General features: G+C 39.2%; 2 protein-coding genes across 2 annotated transcripts in view; both read left to right on the top strand.

The window, feature by feature from the left end:
* The first annotated feature begins 6,989 nt into the window (after positions 1 to 6,989).
* LOC122979127 (endoplasmic reticulum resident protein 27) lies at positions 6,990 to 12,611 on the top strand. The gene is made up of 7 exons (XM_044346355.1): positions 6,990 to 7,105; positions 8,002 to 8,087; positions 9,788 to 9,925; positions 10,037 to 10,153; positions 10,244 to 10,369; positions 10,480 to 10,677; positions 12,493 to 12,611. The coding sequence occupies exons 1-7, from the start codon at positions 7,048 to 7,050 to the stop codon at positions 12,532 to 12,534; spliced, it is 765 nt and encodes a 254-aa protein (XP_044202290.1). The 5' UTR covers positions 6,990 to 7,047; the 3' UTR covers positions 12,535 to 12,611.
* A 3,940-nt stretch (positions 12,612 to 16,551) lies between these two features.
* The window catches only part of bglapl (bone gamma-carboxyglutamate (gla) protein, like), a 4,211-nt gene continuing 788 nt past the window's right edge, over positions 16,552 to 19,974 (top strand). Inside the window, exons 1-4 of the mRNA XM_044345941.1 lie at positions 16,552 to 16,858; positions 18,801 to 19,026; positions 19,133 to 19,627; positions 19,738 to 19,834. Coding sequence (XP_044201876.1) covers positions 18,966 to 19,026; positions 19,133 to 19,627; positions 19,738 to 19,834 — 653 coding nt within the window. The 5' untranslated portion in view covers positions 16,552 to 16,858; positions 18,801 to 18,965. The remainder of the gene's footprint in view (positions 16,859 to 18,800; positions 19,027 to 19,132; positions 19,628 to 19,737; positions 19,835 to 19,974) is intronic.

Here is a 19,974-nt window from a genome sequence, read left to right as displayed (position 1 = left end):
CGGTGGATGTGATGATGTTAACTTATGATATTATAAAAGGTTGGCTCCTGCAGAGATGATTGGCTATAACAGAATAACAGAAAGCCACCAGAATGAACATTCAGTTTGTTTATTTAAGCGCAATGATTCCTAACAGTAACTGTATTTGTATCTGGAGTAAAAATATCCTCCCACTGCCTATTTTTACACTCTGGCTGCAGGATTAGACTTTGCAAAGTCACAGACAGCACATGTACAGTAGTCATGCCAGGTAAATCACACTGTGTACTTTACATGTGGCCTCATTTTCTATATTCTCTGTTCTAATGTTTTCTGGCTGCCCTGAGCAATTTCAAGCAGCTTTAGCATTTTATTTTGCCCTGTAAGTGTCCTGAGTTTACAGTAGCATCCAGCATTGGTATTCATAGATCTGTGTGACTGAACATACAGTATCTGCTTCATTATTTTCTTTGAGATATGCTGCACAAACATAGGCTATTCTGCCTGCTGTAATGGGTTTGGTAAAATCATGTATTTGTAATTCAAATAACTTTGCTCTGAGTCACCTTCCTGCTGCTTAAACTGCTGACGTCACATGCTGTTTTTCCTGTCATAACGTTCAAAGTCGTTTAACATTACTCACTCTGATATCCAGTAATTGTTCCTGAAATCAAAAGACCTAGAGTACACACATTTTATACCGCAGTTTTATGCTTTAAATTTAATTTGTATTAAAATGTTCCATGTCGAAACATCTGTCCACAGATAACCAAGAACTGAACCCTGAAGTTAAGAAATACCTGCTTTTTACAGCCGAGCTGTGAGAAACATCTGAATACTGTCAGGATGATGCAGCCGTCACTTCTTCTGGAGTGTTTGTTTCTCTTCTCTTGGTGCTGCAAAGTGTGAATTTCTCTGAATGGCTACAGCAAAAACAAACTGACATGTCATTATTAAAGCTATCGTGCACAGTAAGAATACACTCTCCTGACTGAAAAGTGCTGGATTGGTAAAATTTGACCAGCAACAGCATGGCTCAGCCATTTGAATAATGGTAAACTGGTTTTTCACTTTTATTGTGAAGTGTAAACATTCTGAGAAACATTTTTGTGTGTCATAAGTGAACACGTGCAGTAGAATAGTGTAATACTACTGCTGACAATGAGGCTTGGTAAATCTTTCCCCAAATTGCAACCTATACATCCAAAAATCACCCACAAACCATACGATGTGTATGAGAATACATTTCCTAGAAGGAGAGTCCTTGTTTCTGTTATAGCAACATGCAGACTCTGTGTATACACACTGCATGTCTCTAGTTTCTCTTTTCTTCTCACACACTCTCTTCTCTTATCAATTATTAATGTTCTAACATCACAAATGTATATATTACATCTCATATTCCAACAGCAGGTCTGCAAGACAAACAAAGAACAACAACATGTCTGCAGGCTGAGAGCAGTGAGGAGGCACGTTGCAGAACCTGCAATACTCCAGGTGATGCCTGTCAGCTCCCCACCAGAGTTTCCTGTTTGTCACTTAGTTCTTTGCTCTGGCACGAAGGTACGACTGTTCACTCAGCGGCGAGGCGAGCTGACAGCTTGCGTGCTGTAATCGGACTGGGACTCGTCCATATGGGTCACTGCAGACAGATTCAATGTGTGTGTGTTTAGCTGTGTGTGAGTTTTGGTTTGTCAGGGCTGTGCTGCTGAGACTAAAATTGGCCATGATTACAGTATATGCACACAGTGATTTTTTACGGTGCCAATTGTGCTATTTTTTTTATTTTTTACTTAACCTTAAAATGCAAAAAGTGTTGTTTGAAAGATGGTCATGCATTAATAATCATTTAAACATTGCATCTCAAAATAGATCTATATGCATGCTAATGTGCACAGTGAAAGGATCTTTGCATGTTTCTTTAATATAAAATCTACATATTTGAGATTATTTGCACTTAATGCAAACAAATGAACCAATGAAAATGTTTTAAAGTACCAACAATGCACATGCAACACATACAGAAATCTCCAATATATTCTCGTATCTGCAGGAAAATGTGGAACAAGCAGCTCCCACCTCATTCTGTTTTTTCTGAAACTATATATGCAATTATTACATCATTATGTGAGATAATTTAGAGATACATTTTACTTCCAGTATTCTTAATAAATAAAGCTTCCTGTTAACAACAAGTTGTCATTCAACGCAAACATTTTCCTCTTTTATGTTGATGCCAGCAATTTCATTAAAAACATATTGAGTTTATCATTAGTGGTTATTTCAGTAGTCATGATTTGGCATTTCCTTGTGTTTAATGAAAATGTTATTTGCTGTTTTGTTTATGTTGTGGGCAAATTATTGCCTAATTATTGGTTTACTTACATAGTTTTTAAGGACAATATTCAGCTTTTTTCCCCACACTGATTAGTTACAATTTCATTTTAGTAATGAACACCTGCTAATTATTATTTCCTGCCTGTAATTTACACTTTACAGCATATTTCTGGTATTTTGCATCTTTGCACCACATGGCTGAAGGATTATACAGTGTAATACTGATAAGTCAAGTGTCAGAAGGCTTCCCCATCCTCAGTGGACCCCTGACATAACCATCAGACTGTCTGTAAGCTGTTTCCAACCCACCCAAGAAATCCATACTGCAAACACTCTCACACAGTTGACACAGTAACCGTGACCCACTTCATATTAATCCTCAAACATCAACACTCCAGACCAAACATCCCACTCATAAAAAGGCACAGAAATTTTGAATATTACTTTTAAATTGTGTTAGTTTTCTTTCAATCAGCAGTAAGTATTTCAAAGAAACAGGTGAAATTCCTGCACACACGTATCACCTCTGCATTGATTTATTAAAAAGTGTCAGTGTTTCTTTCTGAAGTCTTGATAAGTGTGTGCGGGAATTGACTTTTTTCCTTTGGAGGTGGATCTTCAGGGAAATTGAATCTCTGCACGACAGGACAGACTGAGGAAGTAGTGTGCGTGTTGCCTTCTGCTCTTGTCACAGAAATATTTCCCCATTAAAACCGGCTTTGTCTTCTGTGTCTGTGTGAATCAGCTGCTCTCTCTTTGACCTCGCATCTGAATTCTTTCAACTATCTTCCTGTTTTAGGGCTTAAATATGTTTTGCGTTTCTTAACGTTACTTCATCTCTATTAAAAGACATTTGAGTTTGCATGTGCACATTGCATAAGTCAAACTCTGGCAGCATCAGGAGCAGCTCAGGAGCACGGTCTGAGGGTTAATACCACCACATGATGCGAGACCTTCAAACACACAGCATGTGTCAAAGCCTAACAAGGTTAAAGGTTGTGTAACTGAGGTTTGAGAAATAGTGACAGCTTTAACCTGGCCACAATCTAAATACCAGTAATCCATCAGGGTGAGGTTTACCAGTGTTACATCACCTCTCACCACTAAATTCTCCTCTCTGCCTGCATGTAAACTTAGAAGAAGCATTAAGTCTGGCTGATCTGCTGGGGCCACTCACGCACACTGTGCAAAGTATCACTTCTGAGAAAAAAGTCAGTCTTCTTTACTCAGCAACCTAATGCACAACAGCAAAATAAAGATGTAATTCAACAGAGAAAAGAGTTTTAAGATTAAAGTTGAGATTGTGGTGAAGAGCTCTGATGACTGATAAAGGTGTTCTGTCAGTAGCTCTTAAATTGACTTAAAAAAAAAAAAAAATACACCAATGAAACAAACAAGTGTTTTAAAAAATCTAGTTTTGCAAAATTGGTTTATACAGATAATAAGCAGAGAATGTACTCAACATTTCTTTTCCTTTAAATAACATTCATTCTTATTTAGAGAGAAATGATGATTAACCAAGATTTAGTTTTGTGTTCAAACAAGTTTTGTTTAAATGCAAAAGAAAAGAAATTTAATCCAAAAACAGAGAATACAGAACCAGTAAGAAACAAGAAAGCGTTATAGATTAACTAATGATAACAACAAGTACATCTGAAATCAGTCATTTGATGTGATTTCAATGATAAAAACAGTTTTACATGTTATCTACATGTTATCTACATGTTATCTACATGTTATCTACATGTTATCTACATGTTATCTACATGTTATCTACATGTTATCTACATGTCTGCTGAGCTTCAAAAGAAACTGAAGTGATTTTGATGACCTGCTGCATAAAATGTCTTCATTTGTAACAGTTTGATGAATTTAGGTAATAATTACAGAACTATCATGCTGATTTTCAACTTCACTATACTGATATCCTGTTTAATGCAGTTCGTCTTCCTCCTTCACCTTCACACTCTGAATGTTTCCACCAACATGTAATCAGACCGTTAATTTATTCATTCAGTCATCAGTAAAAGTGAGTTTAAAGCTGCCTTGATAAAGGAAAACACATCACGGATCCTGTGTGAGTTTAAACTGATGTCTTAATTTCTGCCGCTGTGTGTATTGTAATTCTAACTTTTGCTTTGTTTATTTGTAGCAGCAGTTATATGAGCGACTGTGCCTGTAATTTGAACGTAAACGGCATCCTCTTTGAGTCTGTTGTTCAGTCAGAAACTGCTGAAACCAGCGTTTCACATTTCTTTGTGTCCTTCTTGCTCTGCCTCTCTGCATCCTTCTCATTATCTCAACGGTTCCCCGGAAGGCTTTTGTGTCAGGAATACCATAAAGAACAACATTACTGCGAAGCATATGTGTCAGCACTCTTATAACTTAAAGATTGTAAAATGCAGCTAGAAACAGAAAGTCTTAACCAGAACTTTGAAATAAAATCTAAAAGGAGACATGTATGCAGAGATGCAAGTGATACAAACAATAAGAAACTATTCTTGATGCGTTTGACTTACACTGAAAGGGAAACAGACATGTAGAGGATTTAAATATTGAACTATTTGATCTTCAGCACAAGAGCACTAAATAACATCCCTGCTGCAAACCATTAAAAAGTTACAGAACAAGACTTTTGTCATGATTTTTACATTATATCTCCCAAGTTATTTTAAGTTATTTTATTGCCCTGCTGTGACACTGAGGAGTAAACATTTGTAAGAAGCTTTAAGTGTGTCTCACCTGAGAAGAGCTGCATGCTCATGCACCGTCACTGCTGTGACGTCTGTATGTGAATTACACAGAAGTCATAAGTCTATGGCATTAAGTGTTGTCCTACTTTGCAGTATTAGTGATGCCCTGCTGTCTTTAAGCCCCATGTGAACATGGGATGCCCACGTCGTCATAATATACACCAACGCTGTGAGCCAGGTAACAGATTTAAATTTGTTTACAATAATATATATCATCACTATTGTTTGATTTCTACTTGTTTCTATATTCATACAGTTATGTCCCATTTCCTCTCCCCTCATGGACAGAAAAACTTACTGATATTTTATTTACTGTATGTCTTTAATATGTTTTACATATTATGGCACTTGTTGCCTCACAGACCAGATCTCACCGACCACATCAGGACAGTTTTAAGAGACACAAACAGATGTGCAGCTTTTATAACAATAACCTGTTTTTCATACAAAAGGTTTTACACGTGTATATGAGAAGTGTTTGGATTTACTTTATGCAAACCCACACAGTCACACGAGGAGAAAGTTTACAGGGTTCAGACCACAGCTGTAGCTACCGTCTTGTCCTTACGAGGTCATTGTATTTTAGTGCATGCGGCTTGTTTTTCTGCTCTGTGGTCGACCAAAGTGTAACTTGCATGCAGTTTTTAGCACATTTCCTTTTAAGAGGGAAAAATGTTTAAACTCTGAGTAAAACATCAGACTTGATATAAAACATTTTTTTTTTGAGTTTATTGTAATTATTGGTGTTACTGATTAAAACTGCAAATCAGTGACTTTTAGTTTGTTGTTTTAGGGTCAACATTAAGGTCAGCGCGTGTGTCTGATGGTTACTGATGTTTTTCTCTGTTAACTAATTATTGGAACAAACTTTTTATGTATCGTTTCTTGACTCAAAATGTTTGATTTTATTACATTTAAATATCTGTAATAAGCTGATCTCTGGCATGATGGTGATCATTAAAAAGGCACTGACACTAATTTTACACTTATAGTATCTTTTTGCATGAAGACATTTGCTGTGTGCACTTCCTGTCTAACACTAGTCTGGATATATAACTGGTGACTGCTCACATGATATAAAAACAACATAACATGGAGTTCATGGTGACATTTCATGATGACTGAGGTCACCTTCAGTCACTTATACAGCTGATTAAATCTTGTTCTCATAACAGTTTGATTTTCCTTCTATCAAGAGATGTTTAGTGTAAATTCTTCAGATATATTTGTTTACAGTCATTGAAATACATACCTGTTATTCCCCCCCAAAAATGCAGATTTTATTTTGTCTTCAAATACCTGCTGTAATTCCAAACATCACATATTCTCCTACTATAATTTAAAAAAATACTTAACTAAGTGTGGCTGCATGATGAATAAACTGGGTAGGACTTGTGTCCCTCATGTGGTGAACACACCAAAATGCAGCCTGGTTAATCTCCCATTCTTCACTGGTCACACGTCTCCTTACTGGTTATTTGCAGCCTGCCTGGGGATAACGCATGACTGTTACCCAACTGAGCCTCCTACGCACAACAAATTTATGTAACACATTGCAGCACAAAACATTTTAAGAGCAAAGTTGTTGAGAAGATGCTACTAACAAGACATAAAGGTGAGTGATGTTGTGTGGACACGCAGGATGCAGAAAAGCAAAAGTCAAAGAAATTCACTGTATCATTGACTCGTTCTGCAATAGCACAGGCCCACACACACACACACACACACACACACACACACACACACACACACACACACCTGTCCCCTGTCCTACAGCGACACGTACTCCAACGTCCCAGCACCCCAACTTATCAAGAACACCTGGCTGGTTCCCATGAAGCCTCCAATCACAACCCACCTCCAGCTGCCATGTGGCGACCGTCAGAGAGCTGACACGACTCTTTAAACAGAGTCAAGCAGCTTGTCTGGTCTTTTTGGTTTTTCCTTTGGTTTATCTGCCGGCCTGTGAAGTCGAAACATGCTGCTCACTCTGTGTTTCTCCCTCCTGGTGTCTTCTGTCTTTGCCACAGAGACAGGTAAACTGATTTAAATATCATTTATATGCATAACATGTATATGTATAATAAATCTATATACATATTTTTGTAATCTATTGCTTCTCTCTCTGCTCTCAATATGAAGTGTTGCTACACTGATCTACTAATATACAGTTTTTAGGGATGGCAACGTGTCCGTCAGACTGAAATATTTCAACTACTGGATGCATTCCCATGTCAACTTTGTTCAAGCATTCATGGTCCTCAGATGAGGAATCCTCTGGTGATCTGCTCACCATGACGTTCACATTTGTGGTTTTGAGTGAAAGATCTCTACAACTATTGAATATATATTGCCATGAAATTTTGTGTAGACATTCACGTCCCGCTCAGGATGAATTCTAATAACTTATCTTTTCATATGGTGCCGTCATCAGGTCGGTATTTGAAGTTGTCCAATACTTTGGTTTGTAAAACTCATGACATTCCTATCAGCCTTAGCTGTACTTTTTTTAGTGCCAACTGAAAATGTTAGCATGCTGGACTAAAATGGTGAACATGGTAAACATTACAAACATTTAGCATTTTAGCGTTTTCAGCTGAAACCACCGCTGTGTCTAAGTATAGCCTCACAGAGCCGCAAGCATGCTTGTAGACTCTTAGTATTGTTATGACAATGACACGACTGCAAACTATGTAGAATTATGTGTCAAGTAGTGCGTGACTGTGGCTCAGCAGGTAGAGCGGCTTCCCCACTAATTGTAGGGTTTGATTCCTTTACTCCTCCTGTCCATATGTTGAAGTGACCTTGAGCATTACAGAGTTTCTGTTGATGGTCAGCCCAGCGCCTCGCCTTTGTCTTTTAAGATAGAAAAGCATTATATTAATGCAGTCCATTTACTATTTTTGTGTATGTGTGTGTCTTTCTTTCACAGACGGTGCCCTTCCCAGGCTGACTGACACCAACGCTGCTGAGGCCTTCATTGACTCTGCTGAAGTGGTGGTCATCGCATTCCTGGAGGTCAGACAAAAAGGAAATGAGGTCACACAAGGAAACAAGTCATCTTAAAAACAAACCCACAGAGACTTTTTTGTGGCTTATTTTATTATGCTAACATGCATGTGACAAACCCGACATAACCAGACAAATTAGCAAAGAGTGAGACGGTGAGTTCGCCAAAAATACAGCATTTGTTTGCACCCGTCTTGGCGATACTGTTATGAATAGATTTCAAAGAAAGATATATTTCCTGTGGCCACACCTTTGGCAGCGCTGGTGCTGTGAGGACAAAGGGTGGCTGGCTGGCTGGCCGTCCCACAGAGGCGAGCCCTTTGGCCAGAATCTGTGTGCCAGGGAAGATGGCAGGCTACTGGACAGGAAATACATACGTATCTGAAGTCTTGTGGGATTGGCTCAATTGACCTTCTCATAAACAAGTGCAAAGGCAGAGAGAGGGTTCATGAGGGGAGCGTGCAAGAGAGAAAAGAAGAGCACATGAGGATAACAAAGTAGTTGGTCCGTGATGCTGAAGGCAAAGGAAGACCAAAATATTTGTGCAGTGACTCACGGTGAATGAGCACATATTACAGGCTGCAAAATGATAACATGGATCGCCAGAGTGAACGCAATACTGTCTCAGAAATAACCATGATTTACCGTCTTCTAGGTCAGTCTCATCTCTCCTCCCGGTGTGTTTGTTTCTCTGTCACTTGCTCTCTTTCTGCCACCTTCACTCCATTTTCTTTTTATTATTATTATTTTTTTGCTTTGAAGAGAAAGAATTAACAAGAGAGTTGTTTGGTGTCCCCCAAACCTGCTGGTGGTCTTTGAGAGAAAAAATAATTCTTGTTGAGATGAAGAAAAAAAATACACTCCTGTTCCTAACGCTAACCTCCACGGGTAAAGTGTTGCATCAAAAAAAAAATCAAATTCCAGATGGTTCTGAATAAAAAGCCCATTTATAAAACATATATATTGGTTATGATGTGCAGCGGTGGAGGATGTATTAAGTGAAAAAGTAAAAAGTAGTAATAACAATGTAAAAATGCTTCATTACAAGTGAAAGTCTTCCATTCAAAAATGTATTTAACTAAAAGTTTGTAAATATTATCAACAAAATGACCAGCGGAAGAGCTCAGGTCATTCTTATATTTTAAAGTTATGTAACTTGATTATTATTTCAGATTGATTAACATGTAATCTGTATTTTAACATTACAGCTGGTCTAGTTATAATTTTACTTACTTTATATGCTTTTGGTCAGTTTTATGTAAAACACATCATAATCTGCAAGAGAGTAATTATAGCTGTGGAATACATGTTGTGTAGTAAAAAGTACAACATTTCCCTCTGAAATGTGGTTTAAAGTAGCATAAAAGTGACGTACAGTATGTGAGTGCAAACGACAGTACAGTGCTCGAGTGAGTATACTTTAACTTTCCACCACATCAGTGCATGGGGGGGGGGTCTTATAAGTGCCCGCCTGGCACAGATGTTTAATCCGACCCATGTATGAATACGTCCCCCTCTTATTAAAATGTGCCTTATTGGCATAATTAAGTACCGTATAGGAAAAGCAGATTTACAGTATAGGTCTAATAATTCACAAATTCTAAGAAAAAAGACAAAAGGTATGCTCAGTACAACATAATATGTATTAATGAAAGAAAAAGACATTTAAAAAAGGACAATAATATGTGTCTTTCCCTTTTATATTTCAGGGAGAGGAGAGTCATGGCTATAAGGAAATTGTGGCAGCTGCGAAGGTAGTCGACTCAGTCCCTGTAGCCATTTGCACTGAGAAAGAGGTGTGGGCTGACTACAGCGTCGACTCAGACACCATCACAATCTTCAGAAAGGTATTTTACACCTTAATGACTGTGTGTCGGTTTTACATCATGAGCCGTCTTTCACAATGATAAATGTGATGAGTTCAATCCGTCGTATGATGATGGTGTGATGTGATCCAGGCAGATAACCACCAGGAGAACCTTGTACTTGCCGAGGCCAAGAAGTTAGAATCTGAAGGTCTTGTGAACTTTATCACAATCAACGAGGTCCGATACTTGACAGAATACAACCAAGTGGTGGGTCCACCTCATTAAAGTGTTTAACAGTCTGTCTAATCTTTGTTTCTTTTTTATTGATTGATTTTTATTTGATTTCTTCCTCCCCAGACAGCAGTGGGCCTGTTCAGTTCAGAGGTGAAGTCACACCTCCTGCTTTTTGCTAACAGGGGGAGTAAAGAATACACTGACCTCAGGGAGCAACTGGCAGCTCTGGCCCCAGAGTTCACAGGCAAGGTGAGAGTATTCATCAGACTAATTTACAGAGTAAAAAAGTGTTTAAGTATGTGGCACAGTCGGCTGAAACAATCAGACAATCTAACAAATGAACCGACTCTGTTCTGCAGTTCTTGTTTGTGCTCATCAATGGAGCAGTGAAGTCCAACTTTAAGTCACTGGGCTACTTCGGCCTCAAGTCGAAGGACCTCCCACGAGTTGGCATCTACGACAGTGCCTCCGACATGAAGTGGCTCCTTCCAGAAGGAGAGATTTCTGCCGAGCGAGTACGAGAGTTCTGCCAGTCCTTCCTGCGAGGGGAACTGAAGGTGAGAACCTTTAAAGGGAAACTCTACTGATTTTACACGTTGGTTTACAGGTGTTGAGGAACGCTGCCGCATATGTGCTAAAAAGTTGTATAAAGCCTTTTGTGGCTCCAGAAGGAGACGCACAAAATCTGATAAATTGCCTCAAAAGATGTTGGTTGAGGTTGAAAACCAAGTTTGAAAATGTAAAAAAAAAACTGGGTTGTGTAGCTAGAAAGAAATAAACTTACTAAACCTCTGTAAGCTGATCTCATCTGTGTTTGAGACCATTAGCTGCTACTAACGTAACCGACCTGTCAGCAGTTTCTATTCACATGTAGACTGACTTTTCAGCCAAGTGTAAAGGCTCATTTATGGCGGGTCGCTCAGATGAAAGACCTACACAACATTTTCAATTTTACTTTGATGAAAGGTTTTAATCATCTCCATGGTAACCATGTTATCCTCCAGCCAGCTTGTGTAGTTACATCATATCATCCCAACCAGAACTAATTAAACAAGGACATTACAAGTTATCTAAAGTTACAGACCAAAATATTAATAAGGAAGTTGAGTGGAAACTACAATCTCCATGGCGACGTAGGTAACACTACCCAATCACATTGCACGACAAAATATGACAGTGTCTATGACATAACTAAATGTCTCCAGGTGCACAATATGAAAGGAAAATGTTGAGCAACACTTTGTCAAAAATGCGCCATTTCTGTCGAGCGACACTTATAAAAAGTGTCGAGCGCCCTTCCATAAATCAGCTTAAAATAAGCAGCACAACAATTAACTACAAAAAAAACAAGAAATGGTATAATAAAAACAAAACAGGAACACTCTGTTCCACTTGTAATGTTTGAGAAACTGGCAGAAAGGACAGTGAAGCTGAGCCACACCGGCAACGGACACCAAGAGCAAAAGCACGTCGTCACTGTGCCACACGAGAGACAGGAAACCTCACTATGTGCACTAATTTGCTCTGTTACACCACACACAGAGCTCCCGCTGGGTGTGACAGTGTCTGAGGCCTCACAGCCAGACAGAGCGACTAGTTTATTGCAAGGACATCACTAAACAGCTGCACTAAAAAAAGATTGAAATCTGATTATATTATATTAGATGCAGAATTTCCACTCGAATTCAAATGGAAACAATCATTTCCGTTTGAAATGACACAATGCAATCTCGGCCAAATTCTTTAATTTAAGTCAGATACTGTAAACAAGAAAAGGATTCACTGAAAGAAACATAAGATGATGTCATACTTCTTAAAAAAGCTGCTTCTCATGTAGATGAGTTTTTCTTTTATCATTAACGTCCTGATACACCACAGCTTCCACACAATTACTCACTGTCAAAATCACCAAACTCACCAGATCTATAAAACAGTTCTACCCTCTTGATGCTGCAGATACATCAGTACATTTGCTTCAGGCGCAACCATAATTTCCCAAAGAACTGAATAAGCTGATTATGAATAAATATAAATAACCTTTGTGTACCTGATAAATGTGGTTTAGAAATTCTGTGTCTGTCTTTGTTCTTCTTCTGCATTTATTACAGAACATTTTGAAAATACTATATTTTTCTGATTATTATAGAAATGAAGCAGAACGTAAATAAATTGAACATCTTAAAATGTGCAAATGTTGAAACGGATAAAGTTTCCTCCTTCAAGCTTTCCATTTTACAGCAGATTTGATCATATCTGTGAAAACAGAAAATGTTAAATAAATACCTTGAGGTAGAGACTAGCTTATCGTTTCCTGTCTTTCACGTATCTGCTGCTGTATCACACTCGTCTCACTCGTCTCTTACATCTTTCAGGAGGTGAAACAGGCAGGAGCAGAGGCCAAAACAGAGCTCTAAGACCGGATGAACAAATGTCAATTAATTAATATTTTATAAACGGAATAAAAAACTGAATATAAAGTGAATGAACTTGACTGTCTTTTCCCATAATGTCTTCCCTCCAGCACAAAGGAAACAATACAAAGTGTGCGTGTGTGTGTCATGTGTCCTCAATTCTTTCTCCGTGTATGTTATGTTTTGTCTGTTTACGCGAGTGTGAGCCCGTCTGCGGTCTAGTTAGCCGACCACACGTTACTGGCCACAAGTTGCAGAGATCTGGCGGAGTTTGTTCGTCTGTCCACTAATGTTATTGTCAGAACCACAACACACCGACCTCAGGGAGAGTGACAGAGAGCAGACTGGGAAGTCGTGGATATATGGCAGTGAAGACGCAGTAGTTAGCGGTACTTTCTCATATGAGTCATCCTGGATTGTGGAAGTGTGTCAATAAAGTGAAAAACATCATCTGTACAAGATAAACTAACATGAAAACCTCCAGTGAGGAATGTGAGGGAATCACAGAGGCAGCACAATCGCATACATTTGAAAGTAGGTCATCAATTCAAAATTAATCTAATGATACTTGACTCAAAGACATAACGGGCTCTAAAGACGGGATAAAAGAGAGAGTATTTAGCAATAAAGCCTATAAAAGCTCTCTAGAACAACAACAGATGGGCTGTGGACATCAAGAGAGAAAAAGTTTGGGCTTGTCCCAGAAATATTCTCTCAGGCAAGAAGGGAATTTCAAGGCCTAGACGAGGATCAGTGTAATTAGTGGTGTTGTATTGCCAAGCGGATACATCCGGCGGAATTGGGAAAGCCTGGCAGGTGGACGTTTCTCAGGGACCAGATGGAAATATACAGTGTGTGTCGCCTGCCATCTGAGTTTGTTTACGGCTGTAATTGAGACAATCCACTCATGAGACAATGTTGGATAAAGAATTGATGGGAGTCTGCGGATAAAAGAGACATGAGAGCATATTTTAGTTTTATAACATCAAGAGGAAAGTAAGATATTGTCCCTTTATAAAGCAGTTAGCCTTTATTCTTATGTCTGCTTGGCATAACTACTTTTTTTAAATAAAACAATAGTCAAGTTCCCCAGTGAACACTGACACATGTTTTTCTTGCTGTAATCATTCCTCCTGTTCATGCTGGCAGCCCAACTTCTGTACATTTAAAAGTTTATTTGAAGCTAATATGAAGCTTCAGCTGTCCAAATTAGACAAATCAATTTAGCATCTTTCAAAGTTACTGTCTCTTTAGTGCCAAATTCCCTCTTTTTTATGATCCTTCAACTACAGCGGAACAGAAAAGCATTTGTAATGAAAATACTGTAACTGCAGAAGATTTCCACCTTATTTAACAAACTCAGATGGTTTCAAGCTTCATATTATCTTCAGATAAACTTTAAAATACATTTTTGCTCAAAATGAGGACTGTGGATTTTGGACCCATCACTTCCATTGTAAATGCATCATGAAGGATCTTCTGATGGTCAGTAAGAGCAGCAGGAATCAACACAGCAAGAAAAAACTGTTCATATGTTCATTTGAGCTCCTGACTGTTGGTTTAAGACACACTTGAATAATTGTGAACCTGTCCTTTAACTCCAGCTCACACCAGTGATTAAACAATATGCTCACTTATTATACGTGTGTATTTTAGTGTCATTTTGATAAACATGTAAAGCTCCTCCAGGCTTTACATCATACTTGACACATGTTCTAAAATGACTAAAATTAGTGCGACCTGCTGTAGCTTACACTGTGAATCTGATTTGATGCTTTTCAGCACGCTGAATATGAATTTATATGGTGACCAAAATCTTTTTTCTGAGTTTGAATGATCACATGAAACACTTTCCACAAAAATATATTTACACAAACATACAAAAGGATAACGTTAAATTATTGCCAGTATACAATATGTATACAGTGGAATTATGAGACAGTATTAAGAACGTATGTGCTCAGAAATTTTAAAGAATTATTCTTTTCATCTGCTGCTCGTATTATGTGGTTCAACATTATCCTTATTTTTTCAGGAGTACAGAGATATTTCTCAAGTTGACAGATGCTCTGTTTTCTTAAAATGATATTTATTTAGTGGTCCTGCCAGACTCCGGATGTTCTGGATGCAGGTAAACAGCTGGTCAACAGCTGTAGCAGTAAAAGCATCAGCAGACCGTAAACTTTGCCATTCTGTCTGTCTCTATTTACACAATGGAAGGTCATTTATTTGTTATGCTGTTACACAGAACAGTAGTGCAGCAGACCAGTATATATTCTACCTTTCTCAGAGATAATGTGATCAAACCTGCCAGTGATTTAACTGTGTAGTCCTCTGGCAGGCTATATATGGCTATCTGTAGCTATAATGGGTCAGATCATGGTTATCATGTTACCATAGTGATACAGTTTACCACTGGTGACAGTGGAAATTCCAATGAGGAAAAGTTGGAGGTCTCAGCCACTTGTATTTGCATGCGTGGTAGCTATCAGTGCTAGTTGGTCTCAACTCTGTCCATCATCTCCTGCTTGATCTTAAAAATACAGTAAATCTGCTGGAGTTCATGGTCCTGTTGGTCTAAACTGAGCCGTAGACTCTTACATTCCCAAGTTACTGCTCATAAATCATCATCTGAAACTGGTTTCTATAGTCTCTAATAAGTAAGAAAAAAGTCTGAAGTTGAGAAGATTAAATGGTTGTTTAAGCAAAATATTTAAGTTGTTTTTTCCTTGTTACTGAAAATAGTGCAGAAACTTAAATATTCTTCTTCATTTTACATGTCAACTTGTGTTTTTTAATGTTTCTGAAACCTCAGACTTTCTGATCATTTCCAGGTTTACATGAAAATATTTGAGATTTTCCATGTGGTCTCATGTATTATAAGTAAATTGGGTCAGCACTGGAAGGTAAGCACGCTATAAAAAAAAACAAAAAAAAAACAACAAAAAAAAAACAAAACGGGAAACTTCCTCTCTGTTGTGAGCTGCCACACGCACAGCGAGGGTTTAAAATAAAATCTGAATGCACGACTGTAACTGCTCATTTAAAGAGTTGTTTGTTGCAGTGATATGATGCTGTGACTCATGTAAGTGGAACAAAGATGTCAGTGACAAAAGAAGGAAATTTAAAACAAAGAACTTTTAACATTATAATAAAAATGCAGCTTCAGTTGACCACAATAAAGGCTCTGTGTTGTATTTGTAGTCCACTTAATATATTAAACACACTGTTAATAATGTGGGTTCAGTGCTTGACAGTGAGTTTGAGACCACATGTGCCGTCTTCTATCACTACCTTCAGCAGTGCAGAACTGCCACTCTATGTAAAAATGTCCCTTACATTTTTCTCTTTATAACAAGCAAACCTCTTCCGTTATAATGATAAAGTTTTCTCATAATAGTAAGTGCTTGTACTGTGACAGACACATCCCATCGACTTTCAGAAACCCGTCTAGAGTGTCACTTTGGTTCTTTCTCCAATATGAGACTCAGAATGGAAAACATCCTTCGGAGTGTCCACATGCTGATAACGACTCCATCCAGGTCGCTTTGTAAGAGAAGAATTTCATTTATGTGTTAAAAGAAAGTAAGACTTCAAGTCCTTCAAGCGTTCATGTGCATCCATTTCAGCAGCAGCAACATCAAATATTTGCAAGAACTCATTCTCATTATTATGAGAAACATTATCTCATTATAACATGTTAACTCTCATTATAAATGAGTAGAGCAGCAAACTGAGTAACAGGAGATGAACCCAAAGGCTTTATTCATGATAATGCAGGCAAAACAATACGGAACAGATGACCCAACAAGACTGAAGAGAAAACCAGAACTTAAATACAAACTGAACTAATGAAACAACAAAGAACAGGTGGCAAGACACCAGCAGGCTGGGAGCTGATTGGCTGAGGGAGACACAGGGAGCAGGGCAGGGCTAACGAGACTGATGCAGGGCAGGTGTGGAGGGAAAACGGAGGGAATACGGAAGGAAAAACACAGGGCAACCCTGCATACACATGAATATAACTCAAATACACAAGTCACACTTAACAAACACAGCAAATAAACTTCAGCATTAAATACCAACCAAAGAACTCAAACATACATTGATCTTGATGTAAACATGAAGTTTTGTCAGGTAGAGTGGTGTGACAAAAATAGGACTGAAAGAGTTATTTCTATTTCTGTTGCTCTGAGTTTCAATTCATTTTTGCAAAGTTTCTATGAGGGTCAGTGTGAAGCGTTACTGCCTCTCAGTCTGAGCGTATCTGGTGGACTGGTGGAGGGACGCAGAGCCAGACACTATCGTCTAGATGTGTCAACTCAAGGTAATTTTCTAAAACTGTGATATGTTTGTGATTCCTGTAAATGTTCCCAAAATGATGTGAGAGGACGGAAGAAATGTGTGATTAAAAATGAAAAGCAAATCACTCCTGGCATTTGTGAAGCGGGAAAATCTCCACAGAGATTCTCCATAAAACAACAAAATGCTCTTTCACAGTATAACAGCCTCACCAGCATACATGTATGAACAGAATAAAATAAAATCACTCCACAGAAGTCAATAGAGCTCAGCAGCAGAGGTGATCTACACATACCACTGATACGGTTTATAACACAATGGCCACAGTTTATCAGTATTTGCACCTGTGTGTGTGTTCTCCAGTGTCTGCTGGACAGAGAATGTGTGAACCAGGAGCAGCATCATTCCTCATTGTCTGTGTTATTTCAGAGCCAAGATGCATCAACAAAAAAAGGAACTGATCCAAAGCAGAAATGCCTCAGACGCTGTGTTTCCTGCCTACTCAGGGACATTGTGGCAATTGTTTTCCCCAACTATCCCCCTTCCACTCCCCCCGTGCAATGAAGTGTATCCACAAAAATGAACGTTGGACCAGACATTGAAATTACATGGCACACGTTCCAAGACAAATCCCTGACACCAGGAATAACGCTAGACTACGAAACACGAAGGACACCAAGGTCACCCTACATCAGCACTACATGATAGATGACACTGTTTGGGGCCTTTGACATATATATAAATATATAAGCGAAGTGATATGCATACATAAATGTTTGGTTATCTAGACAGTATTTAAGTTGCAATATGGTTGAGATTCCAGTTATAACCTCCAAATACCATTTTTTTTTTATTGTGAACCACAGCTGGATCCACACTTGAGCTGTATCGCACAAACAGAAAGCCACATGCATATCGCTGGGTTGCCTATATTTAGCTGTATGTATGCTTAAATACATCAAGCGAGGTTGTGTATCGGGCCACTGGTTGGAGTTGGTAAGCCGTGGCCGTGCATGAATCTGGCCAAGACCTGGACTGAGATGGATCTCTAAATAGTGACTGACTGCGGTTCTGGTGGGACACTGCAACACTCTAATTAAGCTCTGTCGCATAATGAGGCTCAGTGCTGTTCCGTGTCACTCGATTAGTAGCTTGTAGTCGACTCAGGCTATAGTTTGGGGTTTGTGGGGGTGGGAAATCAAATCTGGGGCAAGGAGTATAGTAACATAACAGCAACGGAAGATCTGGAAACCTTGATGTTAAAGAGGCAACACAAACCTCTGATTACCCTGATTAAAATCCAATCACATCTGAAAGGTATTTTATAGATCAGTAACAGCACTGATTTGGACTTTCAGGGGTTTGTTGTATTATTTATACCCCCTGATGAGAGGTGAGGATTGACTGGAATTTGACGGGGATGTACAGGATTGGTAAACAGAAATGATTGGTTTGACCTCAGAAAATGACTGAAAGGGAAATGCTTCCATTTTTGTTGGAACTAGAAAATATGAGAAAAATACTGTTCAGTTTACCCGGAAACCAAAGACAGAAACTATTTTAAGATGTCAATTCAGTAATTTAATTTGTATTTATCCACAGTTTAACTGAGTTCTTTCAAAATAAAAGATGATCTATTTCACATCAGTCGTTTCTGTCCACGTGTGTGCATATTTACATTTATGCATGTGCATTGTGGAGCAGGGTAAAGTTAATCTCACTTTCCTCATATTAATATATTTATCTAGGACTGGCATTAATGTCTGGTGAAGCTAAACGTACCCGTACAGGTTTACACACAGTACACGCACTCATAGAGCTGAATGGCAAGAATGTTTACAGCCTTGTAAGCCTGTGTGCGGGTGAATGAGTTTTTGCACTCAGTGCCAGGGCTGCGTGGGTGTTTATGGGAGCTTTCATGACAAGTGGAAGCGGAAATGTTGACATTTGATTCCCCAACCAATCAGAGGATTATCTCAATGTGTGGGTCTGGTCTGGAAGGAGGTGGACTACAGTATATATTGACCTCAGTTTGAGGGAAAGAAGCACAACAAGCCTTCGAGAGAAAGCAAAGAGCAAGCCTTCAAGAAACCAACAGCTTGTCTACAGCGAGACACAAACTCCAAGGCACCATGAAGACTCTGACTCTCCTCTCCATCTGTGCGCTTCTGTCGGTGTGCTGGTCCATGGGAGGTAAGGACAAGCTCATCTCATCATTGCTGTATGTGAAGAAACTGTTTATTCTCAAAATCAAAGTCATTTGTAGGAATCTAAGCACAATATTTTCTGTGACCGTCAGCCGTTGAGCCCGAGGTCGTAGTTGACGATGTTGCCGACACGTCTGCTGAAGCTGCAGCTGCTGACCCCGCAGCCGCTGACCCTGCAGCTGACACCGCAGCTGCAGCCCCGGATTCATCCTCCTCATCCTCTGACTCCTCTGACTCTTCCTCCTCCTCCGAGTCCGATTCAGCCTCGTCCTCTGCATCTGACTCAAACTCCTCCTCTGACTCTTCAGCATCCGACTCAAACTCAAGCTCCGACTCTTCAGCCTCTGATTCGTCCTCTTCCTCCTCCTCCTCCTCCTCGTCCTCCTCCTCCTCCTCCTCCTCTTCCTCCTCCTCTGAATCCTCTTCCTCTGAATCCTCTTCCTCTGAGTCCACCTCTTCTGAGTCTGACTCCTCAGCATCTGACTCCTCAGCATCTGACTCCTCTGCTTCTGACTCCTCTGCTTCTGATTCTTCCTCTTCTTCTTCTTCATCTTCCTCATCTTCCTCAGAGTCAGCCAGTACTGAAGGTATGCCATTTTGTTTTTGCTTCCAGACAGAATCTTTGCATGATTTTAGAAAAAAACGTAGAGTTTTAGAATATCTGTGTAGTCTGAGTTTGTGATGTTTGTCCACGCAGCTTCTCAAGTGGTTGTGAAGAGAGACCTGGCTGCTGTCCTCCTGAGGAGAAGAAGAGCTGCTCCAGCAGGAGATCTCAGCCCTCTCCAGTTGGAAAGGTAAACCTGAATAATTCAGCACCAATATATGTTGCACACTAGTAGCTAATGTTTTGCTCGCACTCGGTTTTTGCTGCGATTCATTTGGAGATTAATTCTACAAACTAACATCACATGCAAAGTTTGAAATTTGAATATGG

This window comes from Thunnus albacares, chromosome 3 (genome assembly GCF_914725855.1).
Source record: "Thunnus albacares chromosome 3, fThuAlb1.1, whole genome shotgun sequence".
Lineage (NCBI taxonomy): Eukaryota > Metazoa > Chordata > Actinopteri > Scombriformes > Scombridae > Thunnus > Thunnus albacares.
This window is presented reverse-complemented; position numbering and strand designations above follow the sequence as displayed.